Source organism: Centroberyx affinis, unplaced genomic scaffold (assembly GCF_046629955.1).
Source record: "Centroberyx affinis isolate AG114_WGS23_722 - 3 ecotype Tasmania unplaced genomic scaffold, CSIRO-AGI_Caff_v1 ptg001273l_1, whole genome shotgun sequence".
In the NCBI taxonomy this organism is placed as follows: Eukaryota; Metazoa; Chordata; class Actinopteri; order Beryciformes; family Berycidae; genus Centroberyx; species Centroberyx affinis.
The window spans coordinates 562,873-585,106 of record NW_027279782.1 but is presented as its reverse complement, the minus strand read 5'-3'; the positions used below and the strand labels follow the sequence as shown (position 1 = coordinate 585,106).

At 38.5% G+C, this 22,234-nt stretch overlaps 1 protein-coding gene across 1 annotated transcript; it reads left to right on the top strand.

Moving 5' to 3' along the window:
• Positions 1-210: 210 nt before the first annotated feature.
• Positions 211-21,849, top strand: znf280d (zinc finger protein 280D). Its single transcript, XM_071525193.1, has 18 exons — positions 211-306; positions 6,999-7,123; positions 8,202-8,416; positions 10,253-10,352; positions 10,514-10,735; positions 10,844-10,918; positions 11,068-11,174; positions 11,915-12,114; positions 14,398-14,555; positions 14,647-14,747; positions 14,853-14,999; positions 16,319-16,453; positions 16,573-16,805; positions 17,660-17,800; positions 17,912-17,980; positions 18,129-18,244; positions 18,350-18,374; positions 18,840-21,849. The coding sequence occupies exons 2-18, from the start codon at positions 7,006-7,008 to the stop codon at positions 19,306-19,308; spliced, it is 2,631 nt and encodes an 876-aa protein (XP_071381294.1). The 5' UTR covers positions 211-306; positions 6,999-7,005; the 3' UTR covers positions 19,309-21,849.
• The last annotated feature ends 385 nt before the right edge of the window (positions 21,850-22,234 follow it).

Below are 22,234 nucleotides of genomic sequence, written 5' to 3'. Positions count from 1 at the left end.
TGGTGGATAGGAAAAAACATTAAAGGTCTCTGATTATAGTGTAGAAAACATGGGTAGAAAACGTCGGCGAGGCCAGGAAGTACTACATAAAACACAGGAAGTAGTAAGGGCACTGGGCGCCTTGTCTTGTCCCGCTTGCACTGATTGGTCCAGCCGAGGATAGTGCATTTACTCCGCCTCGGTCCAGCTAAACATACTTTTATCTCTCGAGTTCCCCATCCCAGCCCCAACTGAACCTCATCATCTCCGGGCGATTGCATGAACGCTGGGCTTTACCTTGTACCCTGGAGGTTGGGTGTGAGCGAGGTAAGCTTAACGCTAACGCCTTGAACGCAGTCTTTGTCCCGGTAGTCAGACCAGAGAGACGAAAAACGCAAATTACCCAGCATCCACTGCCGAAATGTGAGACTTTGCTGGACTTGTTGGCTAACCTAACCTAGCTAACGTAATGATCGGTAATCCTTTGCAACGTAGCGATACTATGACATAAACGGTGAGGTGGGTTTAAATCTGACACAATTGATTATGTCGTTTGAGAGGCGTTTTAATCCCGTCTCAAACTGCCACAGTTGCAGAGAACGAACGTTTTGAAATAATAAAGGTTAGCCTGTTGTGCACAACGAGCAAGCTAACACTCGGCTACTGCGTTGGTAAATATGAGCTAGCTAGGGTAACGTTAACATTTGCTAGCTAATGTTAGTTGGCCTGGCGGCAGTCGTTCCTAAATCGATTGAAATTCGTTTTGTCAAGTCAATGTATTTGGGATTTGTGTGTGAACTTAAAATGTCTCTTGTGGCTGTAAATTAACAGAAGACAACATCCTGTTTGATCAGAGGCTTTACGGTTGCGCCAGAAATCTCCTAGCAACCACAGCTGTCGCCATCTTGGAGGGCCGGGTGGCGTGTGCGCAAATAATGGCTAAATATGTAACAGGGCATCTGAAAAAGATGGAAGTCGTGGATGTGGATCAATACAGCAATGTCATGGCATGTTATGTTAAAAGTGAATCGTGTGATAAAGTAGATTTGTTTCCAAATTGCGGCTATTGTGACACAGACATGTCTTGTCTTTAGCTGTAGACCCTGCTCCCAAAGTACTCTTGAGTTTTGGCTTTTGGCTTTGCAAGATTGCAAGATAACTAATCTATTTATTCGACACTACAAGGTACTAGCTAGCTATGTTTGGCTAGATAACCAACAAGCTGACATTATAAAATTGGTTAGATGCATCATGACAAAATGATCAATCCCTGGTATCTATTTGATAATGTTGAGATGGCCAAGTTGTTAACAGAAATGCAATCGAGCAGGGGGCAATCAGGCCTGACAGTCGGCACAGATGATCTTATAACGATGCCACTTTATATATAATTTATAACGATAAAACGGTCTTGATAATTATCACGATAAAATTTGTTGCGATAGTGATGATAACCTTTTGGGATTTATTTTTGATAAAACAATTTTCTGCATCTATTTTTCCTCAATCTACACAGCAACTTGCAATATAAACAGCAAATTGCGCAACAGAAATAGGCTTGCGGCACAGACGGACAATACTAACAGCCACAGCAGAAATGGCTTGGCGCACAGACAAACTTGACACTAACAGCCAATCAGACAGCAGAAATAAGATTGCATGTTGCTGAGGTACACTCACAACAACAATACGACACAATATGAGTGACCACGCTTATTGAGTTACTAGAGAAGATAAGTGGATCTAGATTAGCGAGACATAAAAAATAATGAAAACATACTGTCCCACAGACGGGGATGGAATTTTGTACTAGACTTTCAATTAATTTGTAATTGCATACTTACATTATGTTAAAAAAGGTTGCTGATTTTTGTCTTTGTTCGCTAGCCAGGAATATAACTAGCAAAGCAACTGATGCTAACATTTGTCTGTAACTGCTAGCCACTATAGATACTAGCCATCCACGTTAGCTACTGTGAATATCAAATGTATTAACAGCAAGAGATAGTGAGCTGACCAGATTCTATGGTTGGCTAACAAGTGTAAACAGAAAAGGGTAAGATATATCAATGATGAACAGATCTGTCTGCAGTGGAAAAACCAGCATGGAAGTGTGTGTGTGTATGATGTTCCTAAACATAAAGGCTAAGATTAGAAGGAGATTATGTAGCACAAAGTCACAAAAATCATGCCCATGAGAAATCTATGCTCAAAACAGCCCAAAAGTCTGGCATACTCAGTCTGTGCTCGGGGGCGTATAACATTTTCATTGACATCTCCCTGTTTTCAAGGCTTGTATGTCTCAATGCTTGTAAAGCAATTGTTGACAGAAGTCTTTAGAAATTATGCAACAATAATCTGAACTCAGTTCATGTTCAAGTGTTCCACTAACAAAATGGAAATATGTCCAAAAGTTATGAGAGGGGGAGAGCATGATGAGTTAGTGAATCTAAAGCAGTCAAACAATAAATTGGAGCAAGTAATCTGAGATTACTGTGTTTTTTGTAATTCCGTAGCATCCTAATCAGTGGTAAAGACCAACACAAGATTGTCTACTTTTTACTTTAGAAATGCATTCCCATCCCATTACTTCAAGCTCACAAAGAGGTAAAGCAGTACGCCTGCCTTATGTCAGTTGAAATTTGGGCTGAATGCTGGCATGAAATTAATAATGATTACAAAAATAGTTCAATTCCAAAATCCACAAAATCAGACTTTTCTCTGGCTTTTTGAGGGATTCGGATGGCAAAGGCTGTGAAGCGTGAGCTGGCGTAACATCAGCTCACACTCTGTGAGTGCATTTCTGTGCTACGGTGTGCCACAGCTTGAAATGATAGAAATCTGTAGTTAATTTGATGAAGTCCCTGTATTCCCCTGTTATAGGCCTACTACAGGATTATATAAAATGCACATATTGTTTGAAAATCTTAGTTTAATATAGACGAGAACAACATGGTTGTCCCAACTACAAAAACAGTTGCTATAGGCTTTTTTATATACTTTTTAATATAATTCCTGTGTGTTAGTGCAGTGACAGGAAGGAAGTGGAGAATATCCCTTTGGCTACCAACAAGCTGGTGATACAGACAGATACACACACAAAGCCAAAAACCCGTAGACATGCTCACATGCTCACACACATACGCACACGACTTTCATGCAGTGTGAAAGTCAGTGCAGATTTCTCAGCTTTGTTTGCCGTATTTCACCCTAATTTCCATCCTGTCAATCAAAGGCATATCACCAACATGATAATAAAATCTGTGGCGCTTTTTATGGGACTCTTCTAGGGCTGCAACTAACGATTATTTTCATTGTCGATTAATCTGTCGATTATTTTCTCGATTAATCGATTAGTTGTTTGGTCTATAAAATGTCAGAAAATGGTGAAAAATGTCGATCAGTGTTTCCCAAAGCCCAAGATGACGTCCTCAAATGTCTTGTTTTGTCCACAACCCAAAGATATTCAGTTTACTGTCATAGAGGAGTAAAGAAACCAGAAAATATTCACATTTAAGAAGCTGGAATCAGAGAATTTTGACTTATTTTTCTTAAAAAATGACTCAAACCGATTAATCGATTATCAAAATAGTTGGCGATTAATTTAATAGTTGACAACTAGGCTAATCGATTAATCGATTAGCTAGGTGATGGATAGGCATGATGGAAAACCCTGAAATTCTTCCACACAGTTCAGATAGTGCAGTGGTAGACATCAATTCCTATTTTAGTTTTTGGGTGGCCTAGTGTTTAGAAAGATATCCTTCAGTACTTATGTATATTTATTGAAGACTACCTTTCCTCCAGGCTATATATTCAGCAACTTTTAAAAAGTGAAGTGAACAACACTGATGTTAGGGTCCTACTTCTTGTATTTGGAGCTCATTGCAAAATGCCTCAGGTAGAAAGAGCCAGTCTCTCTTGAGACTCAATAAGGAGCTGTTCTCAAGATCTGTTAAGACTTGTCCTCTGACCCTGCTGTTCTTTTATCAGACTATTGCCTTTTGAGTGCTCATATAGTGAATTTGCCACCGGCATTTTGATTGTATTTTTACTTATGTACTTAGTTATATGTTGTTTCGTTTATAACTGTAAATTGTGAAGCTGCATTCTTGAAGCAAGATTAGTGGGTTAGCGAGCTAACTTTGGGCATAACCTGGCTTTTTCGGCCTCATGTCATTACAGTGGCTCACTTTTTAGCGGGGTCACCATGGTAACTAGGGCTGAACAATTAATCGAAATTTTATCAAAATCGCAGTATAGCCTACTGCAATTTTCAAATCGCAGGAGGCGCAATATTTGTTAAAGGCGAAATGTGTGTCAAAATTTGCCATTTTAAATTAAATATTGTCATGCTGCAGAGATGTCCTGGCCTACACATCATATTCTACAGACTTAAGAAAACATCTTTGTTTGGTACAGATCCCCGCAAAAATCACACCATAATCTTTTTTTTTTTCTTTTTCAAACATTTATTAAAACAGGTTCCTTGACAATGTGTCTCACACAGCATGACACAAATAATATTGGTATAAAAAACTAAATAACAATACAAAGACATAAGATAGGAGAAGAGGGGAAGGGATATCCTTCTTTGTATGTTATATACTTTAACGTTCACCCCAAATTATAATAATTAAATGTTTACAGTATGTTCACTTTGCTAGATACATTATAACAGAAGACCATTTTTTAAAATAAATGTCCTTCCGGAGTTGTAGTCTCGCCATTATATTTCCATACAGTTCACAACCTTAAGTCTTTGGGTCCATTGGTCCAAGGTAGGTGGGTGGGGCTTAAGCCAGTTTATTGTATTAATTTTATGGGCTATTAACACAAGAGCTCTGAGCATATACAATTTGTTTTTCCCTAACCCCCTTGAAGGTATATTGCCTAGAATTAGCTGCTGTGGTTCAAATGATCTGTCTAAATTCAAAATTTCTCCTATTTCCTTTTTTACCTTCTCCCAAAATACTTGTAATTTAGGACAAACCATAATCATTTTAATACTTTTTCAATGAAAATGAGAATAATGATGTAAAAATGATCATTCCCTCTAATATTGCAAATCATATCGCAATTGCAATATTAGTCAAAATAATCGCAATTAGATATTTTTTCAAAATCGTTCAGCCGTAATAGTAACTTAGAATGCACAGCTAAACCTGCTCCGGAGCAGCTTATGTTCAGGATCGGATCCAAACATATAAAAAGTCTGCCTCCTCGCTACTCCTTGAGGATCCCATGGGTTTTTTTAATAATCTTTATTGCAAAAAATGTATTTACAGAAACATTGTGTTCAACTTAATGAGACAATATAAAGAACGGTACAGGATGATACGATTTAATTAAGAGATATTAAGAAGGGCTGTTCACAGGACCGTGGTGTTCAGAGACTGGCAGAACATTCATGGTGATTTTTTTATATCAGAGATATAATAAATGTTTGTAGCATTTTCCAGGCCATTTGCCCACTCTGGCAATGAAAGAGGGAATCTAACAAATAGCAGGTAGCTTACATTAGTTGACTTTAGTTGCCAATAATGAATGAAATCAACTATTGCATATTAAGTGCACTGAAATTCTTTCATAACATTTCCAAGAGAGATTAATGCAATAGATTGCACCCATATTCCATCACTGCAGCCCTGGGGAACATGAGGCGACTTTGTGAATAGAAAATCTTTTCACAGCCTCAGTATGACGACACAATATTGTATCAATTAAAAGTATGCCCACTGTGCATTAATGGGGCAGTGATAAGTCTGTTTAGCTACTCACACATTTACACTACCTACATTTTTCCTCCAGCAGTCCGCCCCAGCCTTGGCAGCAGTGACAGTGTTATAGTGTTTTTGTGTTGTTCATATTTATTGATTTTAACAGTTTGTTCTTCTTGAGAAAAGAACACAAATGTTAGTAAAATGTTAGTTTGTTTCCCATTTTTCCCACTTCAACAGTCTACTTAATGTGCTGAAATTGTCAGCAGCATTTGTTTACATAATCCCACAATTATTTATATTCTATGGCTTTTATTGTTTGATTATTTTATTTTCCACTATTTCTTATTTTTATATCCTAGCTGTGTGCTTAGGCTATATTGTATGCCCTTTTCCCTGTTGAATCATATTACTTTGCTGCTGTAACAATCTAATTTCTCTGGGTGATCAATAGTTTAATCTTATTTTAAACCCACTGCTCTTGATCTGACTATGTTGCATGCAATTGGGTGTTTGTTACTAACCCTGCCTATCCCCTTTCATGTGAAGGCACTCATAGCTGGATTGGAAAGTCCTGGGTTGACAGAGCCAGTTGAAAACCATCTTTTGATAGACTGGTTAGTCAGGATTGACATAGTTAGGTTTTGTGAAACCAGCTATCACAAAGATAACCTGAACTTGCTTTGTCACATGAGACAGGTCCAGGTCTCTCTTGAACAAGATTTTCAATCTCAATGGAACTACCTGGTTAAAGAAAGACACACACACAGCCACACACACACTGGGCTTGGGCTGATATTCGATAATATCGAATAACAGTTTGTTCCCTCACTCCACTAAGCCTACATTGTTACAGCTGAAACTGAATATACAGAGCAGTGAAGTGCAGTGAGACGGCCTGTCGTTCATTTACGGAACAGAACTGTGTGCATTCGTTTATTAGTATGTCCTGATACTCCATTTTATCATAAAATCTGATTAATATTGACATTGACTCATAACCTCTTATTGAAGAGGTTATCAAACAGTTAGCCCAGCTCTTTCAACTAGTTTGAAGTTTCTATTTGGTTGCAGGAAGTAGGGTAATTTTTAATGGTTAGGTGTTATGAGGTCATTTTATTTGGAGTAATAATTGGTCCCATGAATGGATTATTTGACTGCATGTAGCCTAATCATTGTATTGCATTAGAGCTAATACTAAAGGTATTTTAAAATTGGTAAAAAGATGTTGTCTTAGGGTTTTGTATACTGTACACTGTGTGTCACAGATTGGCTGAAGATTTTGTTATTATGTTCCAGGTCCAAAATGTCTGAACTTTTTATGGAATGTGAAGAAGAGGAGTTGGAGCCATGGCAGAAACAAGTCCCACAAGTAAACTTGGTGGATGATGATGACGATGAACCCATCTTCGTTGGAGAGCTCAGTATGTCGCAGCACGTCCTTAAAGGAACATGTTGGTGTTGTTTATCAAACGTCTCATTTCTTTGCTACCTCAGATCCACCAGGATAAATTGTTACTCAATCCACATCATGTCATCAAATTGGCAGTTCAAAAACACATTACCATCTGCCACTTACCGATTATTCTCAAGTTAATAATCAATCTAAGCAAACTGATGATCGCCATGAAGGGCCCAGACAGGTAGCATTTGAACCAAAGGCTACAAAAGGAGCAATATTGTGTTCAAATTGATCTCTATAAATTTGAATTCAGTACCTCAGGTGAATATTGTAATCATGAATATTGTGATCATGAATATTGTGGTGGCAACATGAATTGGGAGACACATGGACACAGATTTCTTTACATAATTCTTGAAAAAAAAAATACTGTATGAAAGATTTTCTCTGACATGCAACTTCATTTTTTGGCTGGAGATTCTGCACAACCTCAGAACATCTTAACTGGGAGGCTGTTTGAAACACCTTTCCCTTGAAATTTCTGTGATTGCTGATATTTTTCAATTGTGCAGTCATATGATTACTGCGGACACAGCAGAAAATGTGAAAGAGATGGACTGAAGGAAATGAGGCAAAAGTGAACAACACTATTATTTTCCTTAAGTATCAGTGTTTATGTAATTATGTGATTAACATATTAAACATAGGTAATTATCTTATTGTTTTTATCTGAGGTGCTTCCAACAAGCCATTTTCAAAGGAACGCCTTTTGATTTAAATGGAAAATTTCAGTTGAATAACTGTGAATTAATATTCCATACCACTACCTGCAGCTGACCTAATGATACAATGATATTTTAACAGGAATATTTCATATATAGCTTGAGCCAATCTGCCAGCATGTATTTGATGCCAAATACAAGCATGGTCTTGCAATTGATTGCACTTCATTGTTGACAGCGAATCTTTGTGTCACCAACTGTCTATGTGCTATTGCATACATCCTTGGTTAAAATGTTTATTTGCAAACGTTGGCTTACATCCAAGAGCAAAACCTCCTGTTGAATTGCCTATTTTGGTTTTTGTGTGTATTCTTTCAGCTAACAACCAAAGGAACAGTAAGCCTAACCCTGCACCTCTTCAGAGAAACACTGAAGGAAGACCAGGGATACAGTCTCTTGCTCCTCAGCCTGCCAGAGGCTCAGCGCAAATAGTGCTGCCATTGACTTTACCTGGGAAGGCGGTGAATACCGTGAATACCGCACCACCCAGTATAACAACAATAACTCCACAGCCTGTTATTGTCAATAACCAGGTATTATTACTGTTTTACCTCTTTTTAATGAGAACAAGTCTAATGAATAATGTAGGGCTGTAACTAACGATTATTTTTAGAGATGCACCGATTGCAATTTTCTTGGCCGATTCCGATTTCCGATTTTTTAAAAGTCTGACCTGCCGATTCCGATTTTCTTTCTAAGAACTATAATTGACAGCACACACAAACATTTTTGTAACTTTTCTTTAATGGAAAATTAAAATTCAATTGTATGTTCATAATAAAACATTGACTATTAATTACATTTTCTCCAAAACTGCACCAGGTTACAGGACCTTCTCTCACTCTCATTCAAACAAATCTCAAAATAAAAAAGTGCTCCAGGTTACTGGACAGAGCTTTTTTGAACAAATAAAATCCAAATTAAAATGAATTGCAGTATATCCCACTTTATACTTTCCCGAAAGAAATCAGGTGCAACAGATCTATATAACAACACACGGACTATTACTATTATGGACTATTATACAACAGGTAGTTCCGACCAAGCAATCTGATTGGTCAACTAGGCATTTAGAACGTGATCAAATCAGCATGACAGCACACCTAGCCGTGCTCATCACTAAATATTACTCCGCCATATTATCATACAATATATTTAAATATAACGCTACGCTAACTCTGTTCAGCCTTGATGTTACCAGACGCTCTGCATCCTCCATCAGCTGTGCCGGTGAGTCGGTGACACGGCGCTACTAGCTTAAAAATACATGTGAAGTTCGCAGACATAGTAGCTAAATCTGTCCATGGAAAAATTATGATATCTTAGTTACAACAAGATTGAGCTAGCAAGGCAGTTTTGTGTTTATATGTGTGGTATTTATTCAGTTTAGGAAATCCCGCGATCTCTAGAAAGCATTAGCTCCAGTTGGCTGGCTGACTCAACAGGGACTAGAAATCGTCTCTGTTGCAGGTCGTTACTAAGGCTCCGCCTACTTGCTGGAGTAGTAAACTAGGTTCCATTACATAGGAGTCTACTGACGTGACTGATTGTTTTCCAGTTATCAGTCGGACCCCATGTATTTCCAGGGAAACGGAGATAACACTAGCAAAAAGTTTTTTGTTGTTGGTAACTGTTGTATAATCGCAATATTACACTCGAGGGTGTGCGTTACCGTCATTATTGGCACGACAGTGATGCGGTCCGTAAGCATCACGGTAACGCACACCCTCTCTTGTAATATTGCTTAATTACAGCGGAGTTTTTACCGTTGTCTTAAATTTGACCGGCACAGAATCGGATATATGAGACTGATCGGCCGGTCACCGGTCATGGCCGATCAGCTGAAAACCGGCCGATTCCGGTCACCGGCCGATCGATCGGTGCATCTCTAATTATTTTCATTGTCGATTAATTTGTCGATTATTTTCTCGATTAATCGATTAGTTGTTTGGTCTATAAAATGTCAGAAAATGGTGAAAAATGTGGATCAGTGTTTCCCAAAGCCCAAGATGACGTCCTCAAATGTCTTGTTTTGTCCACAACCCAAAGATATTCAGTTTACTCTCATAGAGGAGTAAAGAAACCAGAAAATATTCACATTTAAGAAGAATTTTGACTTATTTTTCTTAAAAATGACTCAAACCGATTAATCGATTATCAAAATAGTTGGCGATTAATTTAATAGTTGACAACTAATCGATTGATCGTTGCAGTTCTAGAATAATGTGAATAAAGCACTAATTCCTGTTAATGTGGTTCAGTATTGCATGGACATGTGTTGTAAATAGCTTGTCATGTAATGTAAATGGTAATATTGATGGTATATGAAGTATTGGTATGTTCAAATATTCACTCTAAATCTTTCTTAGGGCTTCATTGTGACGTCTCCACAATTATCAAGCAGCAGCGAGTTCATCGCCTCTCTTGGTAAACAGTACCCCCCTGGAACTTCATTCACAATACTACCAGGTAAAACTGAGGATAGCTCTCATAAAATATTATTATGGAGTAAATCTTTGTTTTTTTTGTTGTTGTTTTTTTGCATTTCTTTTGTGATGACATAGAAAACCTTCACCAAGAGCTTTTGTAGTTTTTCTGGTAATGTCAAGTTGTTATTTCCCGTCTTTTAGCCGGTCAGCAGCACCTTTTGCAGCAGGTGACTCCAGCCACGTTGATACCTGGTGTCGTCCATCGGCCTCAGGTGCAGCAAATCAACAACAATATTGTGACTTTGTCCAATGTCCAGAGTCCTGCCGTATATTCAACACCATCTAACCAGCTGCAACCCAATCGGTCCAACTCACAGTCTATCCAGATCTTTTCTTTGCCTGTGAAGGCCCACAACAACAGGGGTAAATATTTTTTTGAAATGTATAGTGTGCACTTGCTTTACGATACTTGAACTTCAGTCAACTGGCAATTGACTACAAATTAAATATCTTTTCTTGGTTTTCACACAGATCAAAGCTTAGTCAAACGAGCATTACCACCACAGCAAAATGACAGCGCTGCAAAAAGAACCAAGTTTGACTTGGGTATGTTTCCGTTGAGAGGCAGAATTCTTTGATATTGTTTTACATTCTATTTATTATAAGCCAACCACTTGATGCAGCATGACCTTATCATAGTTGCTGCTATGCTGTGGTTGCTTGTTTATTGAAACATGTCTATTGAATTTCTGTAGAGCCAGCTAAAGTGGTTGATCTAGTGGAAAATGGGATCTTTAGGAAGAAGTGTCCCAAGTGCAAAGAAGAATTCCTTCAACAGGAAGCCATGAAATGTCACATGATGGTGAGTGAAAACCTTGTGCATCTTGTCAATATTTGCACAATTTACAATAAATATACATACATATCAAGTTTCTGTTGTCCATAGAAGTTATACTCTGGAAATTTCTTTTTTTTTTTAGAATTTTAGGATTGATTTAACAATGATCTTTGATTATGCTTATGAAGAGAGTAACTCAGATGCACCCATCATACAGCTGCTTTTAGCAGCATAATGTGGCTCTCTAGGATTGTTTTGCTGAGCTTCAGTCACGTCATCAGTTACATTGTGTTTTTCTAAAAAGAAAAATAGGTCAAAACAATAATTTATACTACAACTGATTGCACTACTTAATGAGCATAGCTCTTATGTCTTTTAAATGCACTGCAGGATTTTTTTTTTTTCATTGTGTGGCCTCAGCTGGTCTGGTTAGAGTAGATTTGCTTAGATTGCTTTATCTGTTTCCAGAAATCAGAAGTCTTGTGTTGAAGTGCCATTGCGCGTTAGACATTAGAATACATAAAAACATGCAAAAATACATCAATCATACAAATGCAACAGTCATGAAATTCATTGCAGTGCATTGCATAGTCCAGTTGAGGTGCAGAATAGAAAGGATGCCACCGCCGTTTCTCAGGCCCTCCCCCTCTACCTATGATTTATCTTCGGGTTTTTGTCACCTTTTTGACCCCTGATATGTTTGCATCCCTGTACAGGTGAGTCAAACATGGACATTAAGTTTCTTTTCTTTTCTTGTATTTTAGAGCTGCTGTGCTAAACTTGTGGAAAATGTATTTCCATCAACCCCGAACAATACTTCCGTTAATGCAAGCAAGCGCATCATGCTTGTCTCAGACTTCTACTATGGCCGATTTGAGGGAGACAGGCCCAAGCAAGAGGGGCAGAAGACCAACACAACCTTCAAGTGCCAGAGCTGTTTGAAAGTACTCAAGAATAATATCAGGTATGACAGTGCTATTTTTCAGTAAATGAGCAGGGTATAGCTAAAACATTTTTTTTTCTATATAATCACATCTACATTCAGTGATGAGAATAAATGTGTAACATGGATTGGGTATCAGAGGTGCTGTGTTTCTGGATTGCTTGATATTTGATTACAGTTGTTTAATTTAAAGATCCCTAATATAGATTTGTTTTTGTCACTGTAATGCACTTGAGGCTCCAGGCCAAAAAAACGCTGATATGCCATCAATGATGACAAAAATGACAACGTCTCCCACTCACTGCAGAGCTGTAATATTTTTTTAAATGGCTTTAAAAGATATTTCAGAGGACTTTGAACTGTTATCTGTGTTAATTACAACTCACTGAAATGGACATAATAACATGGTGCAGTTAGGTGAAATGAGGCATACTATTCAAATTCTCAGGTTTTTCTATATATTGCAAAAGATTAAGGGCTTATCGAAATCAAAACAAATATCTAATGAACGGAAATCTTTCTAGGGGAATCAATCACACTAGTTCAAGGACAGAATAGTATTCTGAATATTGGCATTCAAATGTCTGCTTTATTGGCCCAATCTGGAGTTATATATGGCACCCCCCCTTCAGCCATTGTCGCCCCACTTCTGGCTTTATTTGCATTTTGATGTATTGATTGAAGACTTTTTTTCACTCAAGTTGATTGACTGAGCTTTTGATAGAGGGAATAACACACTGTGACAGCTTAAACATGAATTTAAATCTATTTTGAAGTTTTAAATGCTTGTGTACATGTGTGTTGTTTGTAAAGCAAGGAGCAAAACGAACCTGCATTTTAAGGGTCTGCTTTCAAAAAACTGTGTCCATATCCCATAATTAATATACTTGCAAAATGCAGATTGGGGCTTAAAGGGAAGGGGAGCTATGTTTATTCTCTTCATTGAAAAGAGATCTGTCCTGTGCCCATAAGGAAACCACAGACAAGTTCCTTGGCCCTCATCACAGTTTTCCTCTCAGATGGATGACAATATCAGACCGTTTTCCCTCATGGGCCTAAAGATGAAAAATGACTGCTAGTTTAGGTGGCGTAAGAACTGCTCCTTTGATTAAATAACTTTGCCTCAGAACATTGTAAAAAAAGCCTCTGTAAGCTGCTTTTAATGGGGAAACACATTTGTACTGCAACCGCACTCTTGCAGCAGAGGTCATAGTTCATCCGCATAAAAATTTCTATTAGGGGAGCTGAGGTAGCAGAATGTACAGGCTGAAAAATGGGCCGTGCCTCGTCAGGGCAGCAGTGGCAGGTAGCTGTGGAGGTGCTCACAGCAGCCACAGAACACTACATCATTAGGCAAAACAAAAATCTTTGTGTAATTGCTGGTATTATAACGGCCATTATACATGCTTAGAAAGTGAGGTGCAAGGAGACTAGTTCATTTATCTTTTTTAAAACCTTTGGGACCTGAAGCATAACCATTGCATGCATACCGGCCATGCATCGTTAATTTTTTTTTCTTTCCCCATTGCTTGACTGTGGTTTGTTTTAATACGTTACTTTTCCCTTTCAAAAGTGGGGATTTTAGTCAAATCACTGAAGCTCACTTATGAATGTAGAATATGATCCCACAGTGGAAGTTTTATTTTGCCCAATTCAATTGAACCGGAGCTGTGACAGAAAGCAAACTATGTGGTTGGGGATCTTTCTCAACACTAAAGATTTTGGACGATCTTTTGATATGACTGACAGAAAAATAACTGCTAGACTGGGTGGACAAAATAATGGAAACACCTAAACAATATATCAATATCAAGTACCTAATAACAAGTAGGGCCACCCTTTGCCTTCAGAACAGCTTCAATCTTTCTTGGATTGGTGGAAATCTGCTTCAACTTCCCATAAAGGTTCAACGATGTTTAGATCTGGCGATTGAGGAGGCCATGGAAGGCATTTGACTTAATCTTGGTGTTTATGAAATCACACTCGCTTTGTTTCATTCTAACATCTAACATCTTCAGTTTGGTGGGGTTTCCCCCACTGTTACTCTTGAAAACATGAAAACAATTGTAAAGACCTATTTCATCTACTCTTAAATGTTTCCTATGCAAAACGCAGTTGTTAGTCATCCCCCAGGGTAATCAGCGGTGTCACTCACACAAACTAACGTTTACAGTCTGTTGAAAGCGCCTCACTGCAGGGACTAGCTTGCTGATGCTCATGAGATCATACATGTCAAATGGTTAAACGACCTTTTGTGTGTGTGTGTGTGTGTGTGTGTGTGTGTGTGTGTGTCCTCCCTTACAGGTTCATGAACCATATGAAGCACCACCTGGAGCTGGAGAAGCAGAACAGCGAGAGCTGGGAAAGCCACACGACTTGCCAGCACTGCTACCGGCAGTACATGACTCCATTCCAGCTGCAGTGCCATATTGAGAGTGCTCACAGCCCGTTTGAATCCTCAAGTAAAACATAACAGTCTATACAGCTGATTCTGACATAACAAATATTATAATGAGTGGCCGTTTGTAATTTTCTTTCTCCCCCCCCCCCCAGCTAATTGCAAGATATGTGAATTGGCATTTGAGTCAGAGCAAGTGCTGCTGGAACACATGAAGGACAACCACAAGCCTGGGGAAATGCCCTACGTCTGCCAGGTCTGTCACTTAGTTAGTGAGTTGTGGTCTATATAGGTTTAGTTTAAAGTGTCCAGGAAAACAACATTCACTGTATCTTACACTTTGGTTTACCTGGTTCCACAGGTGTGCAATTACAGGTCCTCTTTCTTCTCTGAAGTGGAGACACATTTCCGAAGTGTCCATGAAAACACAAAGGATCTGCTCTGTCCCTTCTGCCTCAAAGTTCTTAGAAGTAGCCACATATACATGCAACACTACATGAAACATCAGGTATGATACCGAGTTTAATCTTGTCTATTGTAAAGCTAGTCTGTTTTGAAGTGTAGTGTGCCTAGTTGTCCCCCGCCAAAGGGGGACTATTGATCGGTCTCCGTCCGTTACTTAGTTAGTTAGTTAGTTAGTTAGTCACACTGTAACGTTGACTTTGTGCCACTAGGGGGCGGCATTGACAATGAATGGGGACTCAGTGGTAAAGCAGGTCATACAGTTAAAGTTATCATACAATGTGGGGGACAATGAATGGGGACTCAGTGGTAAAGCAATACAGTTAAAGTTATCATAGGTAACATAATAGTCTACACACTCTACACACTTGGAGACATCAGACTGGGCTGATGTGTTGAAGTGAGAGTCAATGGAGAATTTTTGGGCAAACCTCACAAGACACTGTAGTTATTGTACAGTTGTTGGACTGTTGTACTGTTATTGCACTCATCACTGCACTACCACTGTGCCGTCAGTGTTGACTACTTATATCATATTACCACTTACCTACTGTTCAATACCGTATATCACTTATCATTTAGCATTTATATTATTCATAACACTCACGCTCCTGGTGTTGTATGTTATATTGTATTATAAATTGTATTGTAGTGTACATTGTGTAATGTACGGATTGTATTTATTGCGTATTGTAGTTCTTATATTTTATTCTGTATTGAGTAAAAACAGGACAATTATAGTTACTACATTCCAAGATATACTGTAACTTGTAAGCCTAATTCTGAGGAGAGTAGGCAACAGAAATATATGGTCAATCTGTCCTTTCATTGTCCCATATGAAAATGCTTATACAATTTCACTCATATTTCAAGTACATTCAGCAATCACTGACTGACCCAAGGGTGGAACTACATCACTGGTGGGGGACAACATTACTATTTGCTTGTTCAAATGTTGTGACTGACCCACCGCAGTGTATTGTTATGACAGCCTACTGATGCTCTAAATCCTTAAGCTAGTGAATGGTATAATTGCAAGAGTTGGAACTCGTGTGTTGCACTATTAGCTCCAACTCTAAGGTTGGATTGATTTGGTTGTCTGCCGAACACCTTACTGTAATACATAACAGGCTGACAGTAAAGCCTGCTTCTCTTCACCTGCCCTAAAGGAGCAATAAATATGGTAGAGTGGAACCATATAAAATTAATTGCTGTTCTATTAATAGCCATGGAAGAAGTTAACTTGGTAACCAGTTGTGTTCTTTCAGTGAACCCAAATGAAACATCTCAAGAATTAGACTCTTGTCATGCCAATTATTACATATTTTTTTTATTCTAAGCCTGCGATCCTTTTTTCTATTTCAGAAAAAAGGAATCCATCGGTGTGGAAAATGCAGACTGAATTTTCTCACCTACAAGGAGAAATTGGAGCACAAGACTCATGTCCACAAGACTTTCAGAAAACCTAAAGCCCTGGAGGGCCTTCCTCCGGGAACAAAGGTCCGACCCTGTCATTATGAGATCTGTACTGCATTTATTACAGACTGCATGTTTGAACTATTCCAGCATTAGTACAGTTATACACAATTATAGTACATATTTTTGGGTTTCTTTTTCAGGTGACAATTCGAGCCTCCGTCACAGGAAAAACGCCCATATTACCCAACAGTCCTGAACGATCTGGTTTTAATGTCAGTCCAGAAGCACCAAGTTTCAAACCGCAAACCAAAGCTCCGGTCAGTATCTCCAAGTCTAAATCCAACATCTCTGGAGCAGGAAAAGCCAAGCCCCCCCAGATCAAGAAGCAAGAGCGTCGTACTTCCAAACACAACGTGGCACTGAGGAACCTCAGGTTGTTAACTGAGCTCTCAGCAGTATTAGTAAATACATTAATAACTAGGTTTCTTTTAATGGAAAACTTATTTTAGCCATTCCAGAGTAATTCTTTGTGCAGCGATTCTGCAGATCAAAAAAGTGTCAAGTTTATTTGGTAACTTTGATGGTAACTGCAAAGCCTTAGTTTTGTGTAAACATGTCACGTTTTGCATCTCATTAGCAATCAAAATTGGATAATTGATTTTGTGGAGTAAACACTGAATGCCAAGTGAACTGAATGCCTTACTAGTAGCAGCCTTTCTATTTCTTTGGGTATGTTGGGCTGGCTAAAAACTATATATTGAATAGTAGATAGACTGGCATGATATTTGGCTAACTTGACTCTGATAATCAGTGTGTTGGTTTAGTCACAGGACATGGGCTGTTAAGCAGATGATGGGCCATAAAGAGGTAGAGGGATAATGGAGCAGTAAAGACCAGTTTAATAAAATTAGGAACCTGCAGTCTTCCAGCAGACAGACTGGTTACATTTAACACAGACAACATAAATGCCCTCTAACAGTAACCTTGCCTAACATCTAGGTATCAGACACTAATGACTACAACTAGTGATCATGCAAAACATCAGTCTCTAAATATTAGAAATGTTTGTGCATTTGCTGTGATGCACACCCCCAATTTAATTAAAAATTCATATAAAGTAAAAAACATTATATCCTAATGACAAAAAATGAAATAAATTGCCTGCTACAATACTCTGTAATATGACCTGGCCCATGAATAGAAATCCATTTTGATTAATATTTTAACACCATACTTTCGTGTATGAATGAAATGTGATGTACTGATTACATTCTTTCCTGCCTTCAGAGTCGATGGAGGGAATTACACGTGCATCGAGTGTGACACTAAGGTTGCCGACTTCTTTTCTCATTATCCGATGGCTGCAAAGTGCGGTGCTTGCAAATATCGGACAAGCTGCAAAGTCTCCTTTGGGAATCATATGATAAGGTGAGTAAAGATGTTGATTTGAATTAGTATTTCACAGTGTTGCACTGGAGTCAATTTCAGGTTCTCTGCATTCATTTGACAAGTCTTGTGACTTTTTCTGCCCTATGTTAGGTTTCATAGTGCCATCACCAAAAACAGGTTTTGGAAAATGGAAAATCGGAAAAATCCAACTGTGTTAAAGTAAGTGAGCTTCATGAAATGATGTTTTTTTTTGTACTAAATTTTGACCACACTCATACAGAGATTGTGTAATGGTAGGGGCGGACGTTGTATTTCACCAGATCTGAAACTAATCATGAATAAAATGTCATCTTGCTTTTTCCCCCAGATTAACCCTGGTCTGTCTCAACTGTGACCTCATTGTGGACGCATCAGGAGGTGACATGATGAGCAAACATTTAACTGACAGACCAAATCACGTATGCAAAGTTATTCAGGAGAAAGGTATTGTACTTGTTTGCTGTAGTACCACCTGAATCATTGGCAGAATTTTGTTCAGATTTTCTTTATACATGTTTCTTGAAAAACTTATCTTGTTTTCTAACCCAGCAGATATCCAAGTTGAACATCAAGGGTGAGTAGCAGCCACTCGGCGCATTATATCATGTTTCCCATTTATCTGTGATCTATACCTGATACTTGACAATGTACAGGACTGAAGAATATTTCCCAAATTCTAATGGTGATGTAATGATGCTGCCACAACAAAATGTCTCAGGTTTCAATTTCACTCAGTATAAAATGGCTATAGCTCAAATGAAGGGTTACAATAAACATTTGCAGAATAAGTGCATGACATGGACCTAGTATACAGATAGTATACAGATAATGTGGCCAATCGTTCTTACTAATGAATATCAGTTATTTTAACTTGAATTCTTAAGTCTTATGGTCTACACTTCAAATGCGCAATACTCTATTGCTTGGAAATATTGTATGTTGCCCCTGATGAGAGCATTACCTAAAGGCCAAACTGTAAATCTAAATTGTACATTCATAACACTGTAATAAAATAATAAAAACCTGTTGTTTCATGCAGGCTTTCTGCTTTTGGGGAGCCATCAAAAGTCATATACATCTTCACATCAGTACCTGCTGAAGGACCAAAGAAAATTGATGTGCAGCAGGTTGAAAGTGTCCCATCTGGAGGTGTTACTCTTGTCGAAAATAAAGCCACTGTTGACCAACCAGAAGAGGAGTCAGAGCAGAGCGTCCCAGCAGCTGATCGGGACAACGGGACCCAGACAGAACGTTCTCCTGAAAGGGAACTGAAACATTCATTGCTGCCCAGTTTGGCGTCTTCCACGGTCTGTAAATTGGAAGAGGGTTTGCCTCCCCATGATGAGTCACTGGGTGACTCTGTGAGCCTAGGTGTGGGAGAGCAGGTCAGTGCCCCGCTGCAGCCCCCTGTCTCACTGACTGTCCTGAACCAGGAGACAGGGACGGCTCAGTCTGAGGTGAACAACTCGTCCAGTCAGAGTGACGAACCAGAAAAGTCTGCAGAGTAGTGGATTGAAAAATCACAGCTTCATCAGACATACCTTTAAAACAAAACAAAAAAAAAACGGTATTGTAGTTTGATTTACCCTACCATTCGTATGACAATATTGCTTGGGCTGCCATATTGCTACTAATCTCCTCAAGATTCATGTGTTGGGCTAGCCAGTATCCATCTGTCCATCTTTTGTTGCATAAATATTTGCAAAATTATGTAAAATATCTATGTATTTATAAATTAAAATTCATCAACCAGTATCACCTTCCTTGCCCTATAAAGTATACTTTAAAATGAGTATCAAACACCAGAAACCATTCCCAGATCCTAGACCGCTCACTGTCAGCTCTCCATTAGATCTAGAGGATCTTGGCCCACTCTGCATCTCTCCACAATTTAAAATATAGTTAAAACCTGGCCGGCGAACCAAACTGCTTAATGTTTTCCCTCAGGAACACAACACACACGCCCTAACTGCTCTGGTAAAGGTGCTATGAGAAGCATCTTTAAATATCAGTTTATCATTGTCAGACTAATTGTGATGCATTGTTATAATTACTGTAAACAAATGAGACCATGGTCGAGATGATTACTAATCTGTTGTATGCCGGTGTGTGTTTTTTTGTGTTTTTTTCTCCTTCATTTAACATAAACCCCATTGCCTGTGTGGCAAAGAGGATGTTGCTACTTGCCCCATCCCCCCAACCCTGGTGTCACTCTACATGCATTTCTTTTCTATTTCACTTTACTGAAGAGGATAAACATGTAAGAGGATAAACAGCAGGGGCTTGTCTGTTGGCCGGTCGCTCTGTTCACCACTTTTGGCTGCGTGAGTGAAAGTGTGCCACAGGGAGTTCGATTGCAGACGCTTCTACAAAATTCAATGTCATGGGGCTGTTAGACGCTTTGTCTTGTTTTTCCATCGGCCTTTCACTCTTTCCACCATCTGCCATTGCGAGAAACTCTGAAAGCTTTAGCTCTATTTGCACTGGAAGAACAGTTGACCTCTTCCTGTTTTGTGCCATAAAGTAATGTCCCTTTGTACCGTAAAGTAAAAATACAGCAGATTTCCTGTGAAATCTGACCCGGTGGCACATAGGTGCTGCCAATCGTCTTGCCGATGATCTCATTTGTTTATGGTAATTATACTGCGATATATTGATGTTAAATGGCACACATGGCATCCCTAACATACACACTACAATAATCTCACTTTACCTTTGATTTCATTTTCTTTGGGCAAATTTAAATTATTTTTTCCTTACTATTATTTCCTGATGCTATTCCTCATTGCTATCTTGATTTGCAGGTGAGATGTTTTCATAAGCTGCTTTTTTTATTTTATTTTTTTTCATCATCACCAGCAAATCCATTGTCTCTCTCTTTAATCCATGGTTTATTGTTTTTATATGTGTAAATAAATCTCCATGCTTTAATCTGGAAACTATTCCTTTCTGTTGAGTTGTAGGCTGCTGTGCCTAATAAAAAAAACTCACATTGATGCATTATATCTTTAAAATTAATCTTTTCACTGTTTCCTGGTTTGTGACAAGCAGGTGGGGACAACAACTCTTAAGAGGTGTATTGTTACCAGTTGGGGTTTGGACGTCCAAGTGCCCCATATAGTGCAACATATAGCTCAACCTGAACAGTTGCTATTAAGCATTCAGTGACAGTACATATAGAACAAAAATACCAGTGTTGGATTATTATATGCCTGAGCTAGTTCTGAGTATCATAACAATTCATAAAAAGTTAAAGATTAGAGTATTTTAAAGACAGAAAATGTACTAATGGCTTTAAGTTTCAGGTGCACTATTGCAGCTCAAAGCCCCAAGGAAATGGATGTCAGAGATTGGTGAGATGTGTGGTTCTGATAAAATAGAAATGGCTTCAGCAGTGGCAGGGGGCATTATATTGGTGAATGCCAGATGAAAGCCCAGTGGCAGCAGATGGAGCAATTAAAAAAAATAAAAAAATAACAGGCAGTTATGAATATGATTGTATCGCCCTTCTTGTAATTGTTTTGAAAGTGCTACCTTGGAAAAGATGAAACAACAGAACTGTGTCGCTTTGGACGGCAACACAGCAGCTTGAGTTTACAAAGATGTTGGTCCATTTTTACGCCCCAAGTGTTGGTTGATTAAGTTGCTCTTCATTGTGTGTTTACAGAAAGAATAAAGGCAAATTTATTGTAGGTCTGGGCATATTTTTAGTAAAGTGATTTTGTTTTTTTTACTTTTTTTGTGGCCTGTGTCATGACCTTTGACTGACTTCTGGTAAATCAGATTGCTTAACATCTCGCAAAAAGCATTTTTCATTATACGGTTTTGTTTTTTAAGATGGATTTTAACCTGTCTTGTATATATCTGTAGAGCGAGCCTTGAAATGCATCTTTGGCTATGATGAAACTGTAGATGTAACCCCGAGTCCATTTTGAAGACATTCCTCTAAAATATTATTCTGCTGAATCTTTTTAGGACAAACATTCTCTTCAGTTAGAGGTCTGTATACTGAATTTGGATCAGTGTTTCCCTGTTGTTCTGTTATGTAAATAAACATTTACTACATGAGGTAGAAGTCCTTGGGTATTTTTGTATGAATATAGCTTGCTAAGGTAGCCAGGTCTGCATGATGAATGATGAATGACAGAAAGTTGTAAATTCTGACTTCTCACCTGGAAAACTATCCAGGCCTAAGAAGTTGGAATTCCAAGTGGGAAAATTTCTCAACCATGGTTTTTCAGAGATGCAGTTATCTGACATCACAGCAACATGAACTGTAAGTGTTGCACAGCATTATTTTTAATATATTTATAATCCTTAAAGTACACTGAAGTGAAATTTTCAGTGTTGCCTGACCTCAAGCCATCAAAGCATCTGTGGTAAATGGTTAAACATAAATTTGAAATGTAAAATTGCACCCACAGTTGCTAACAT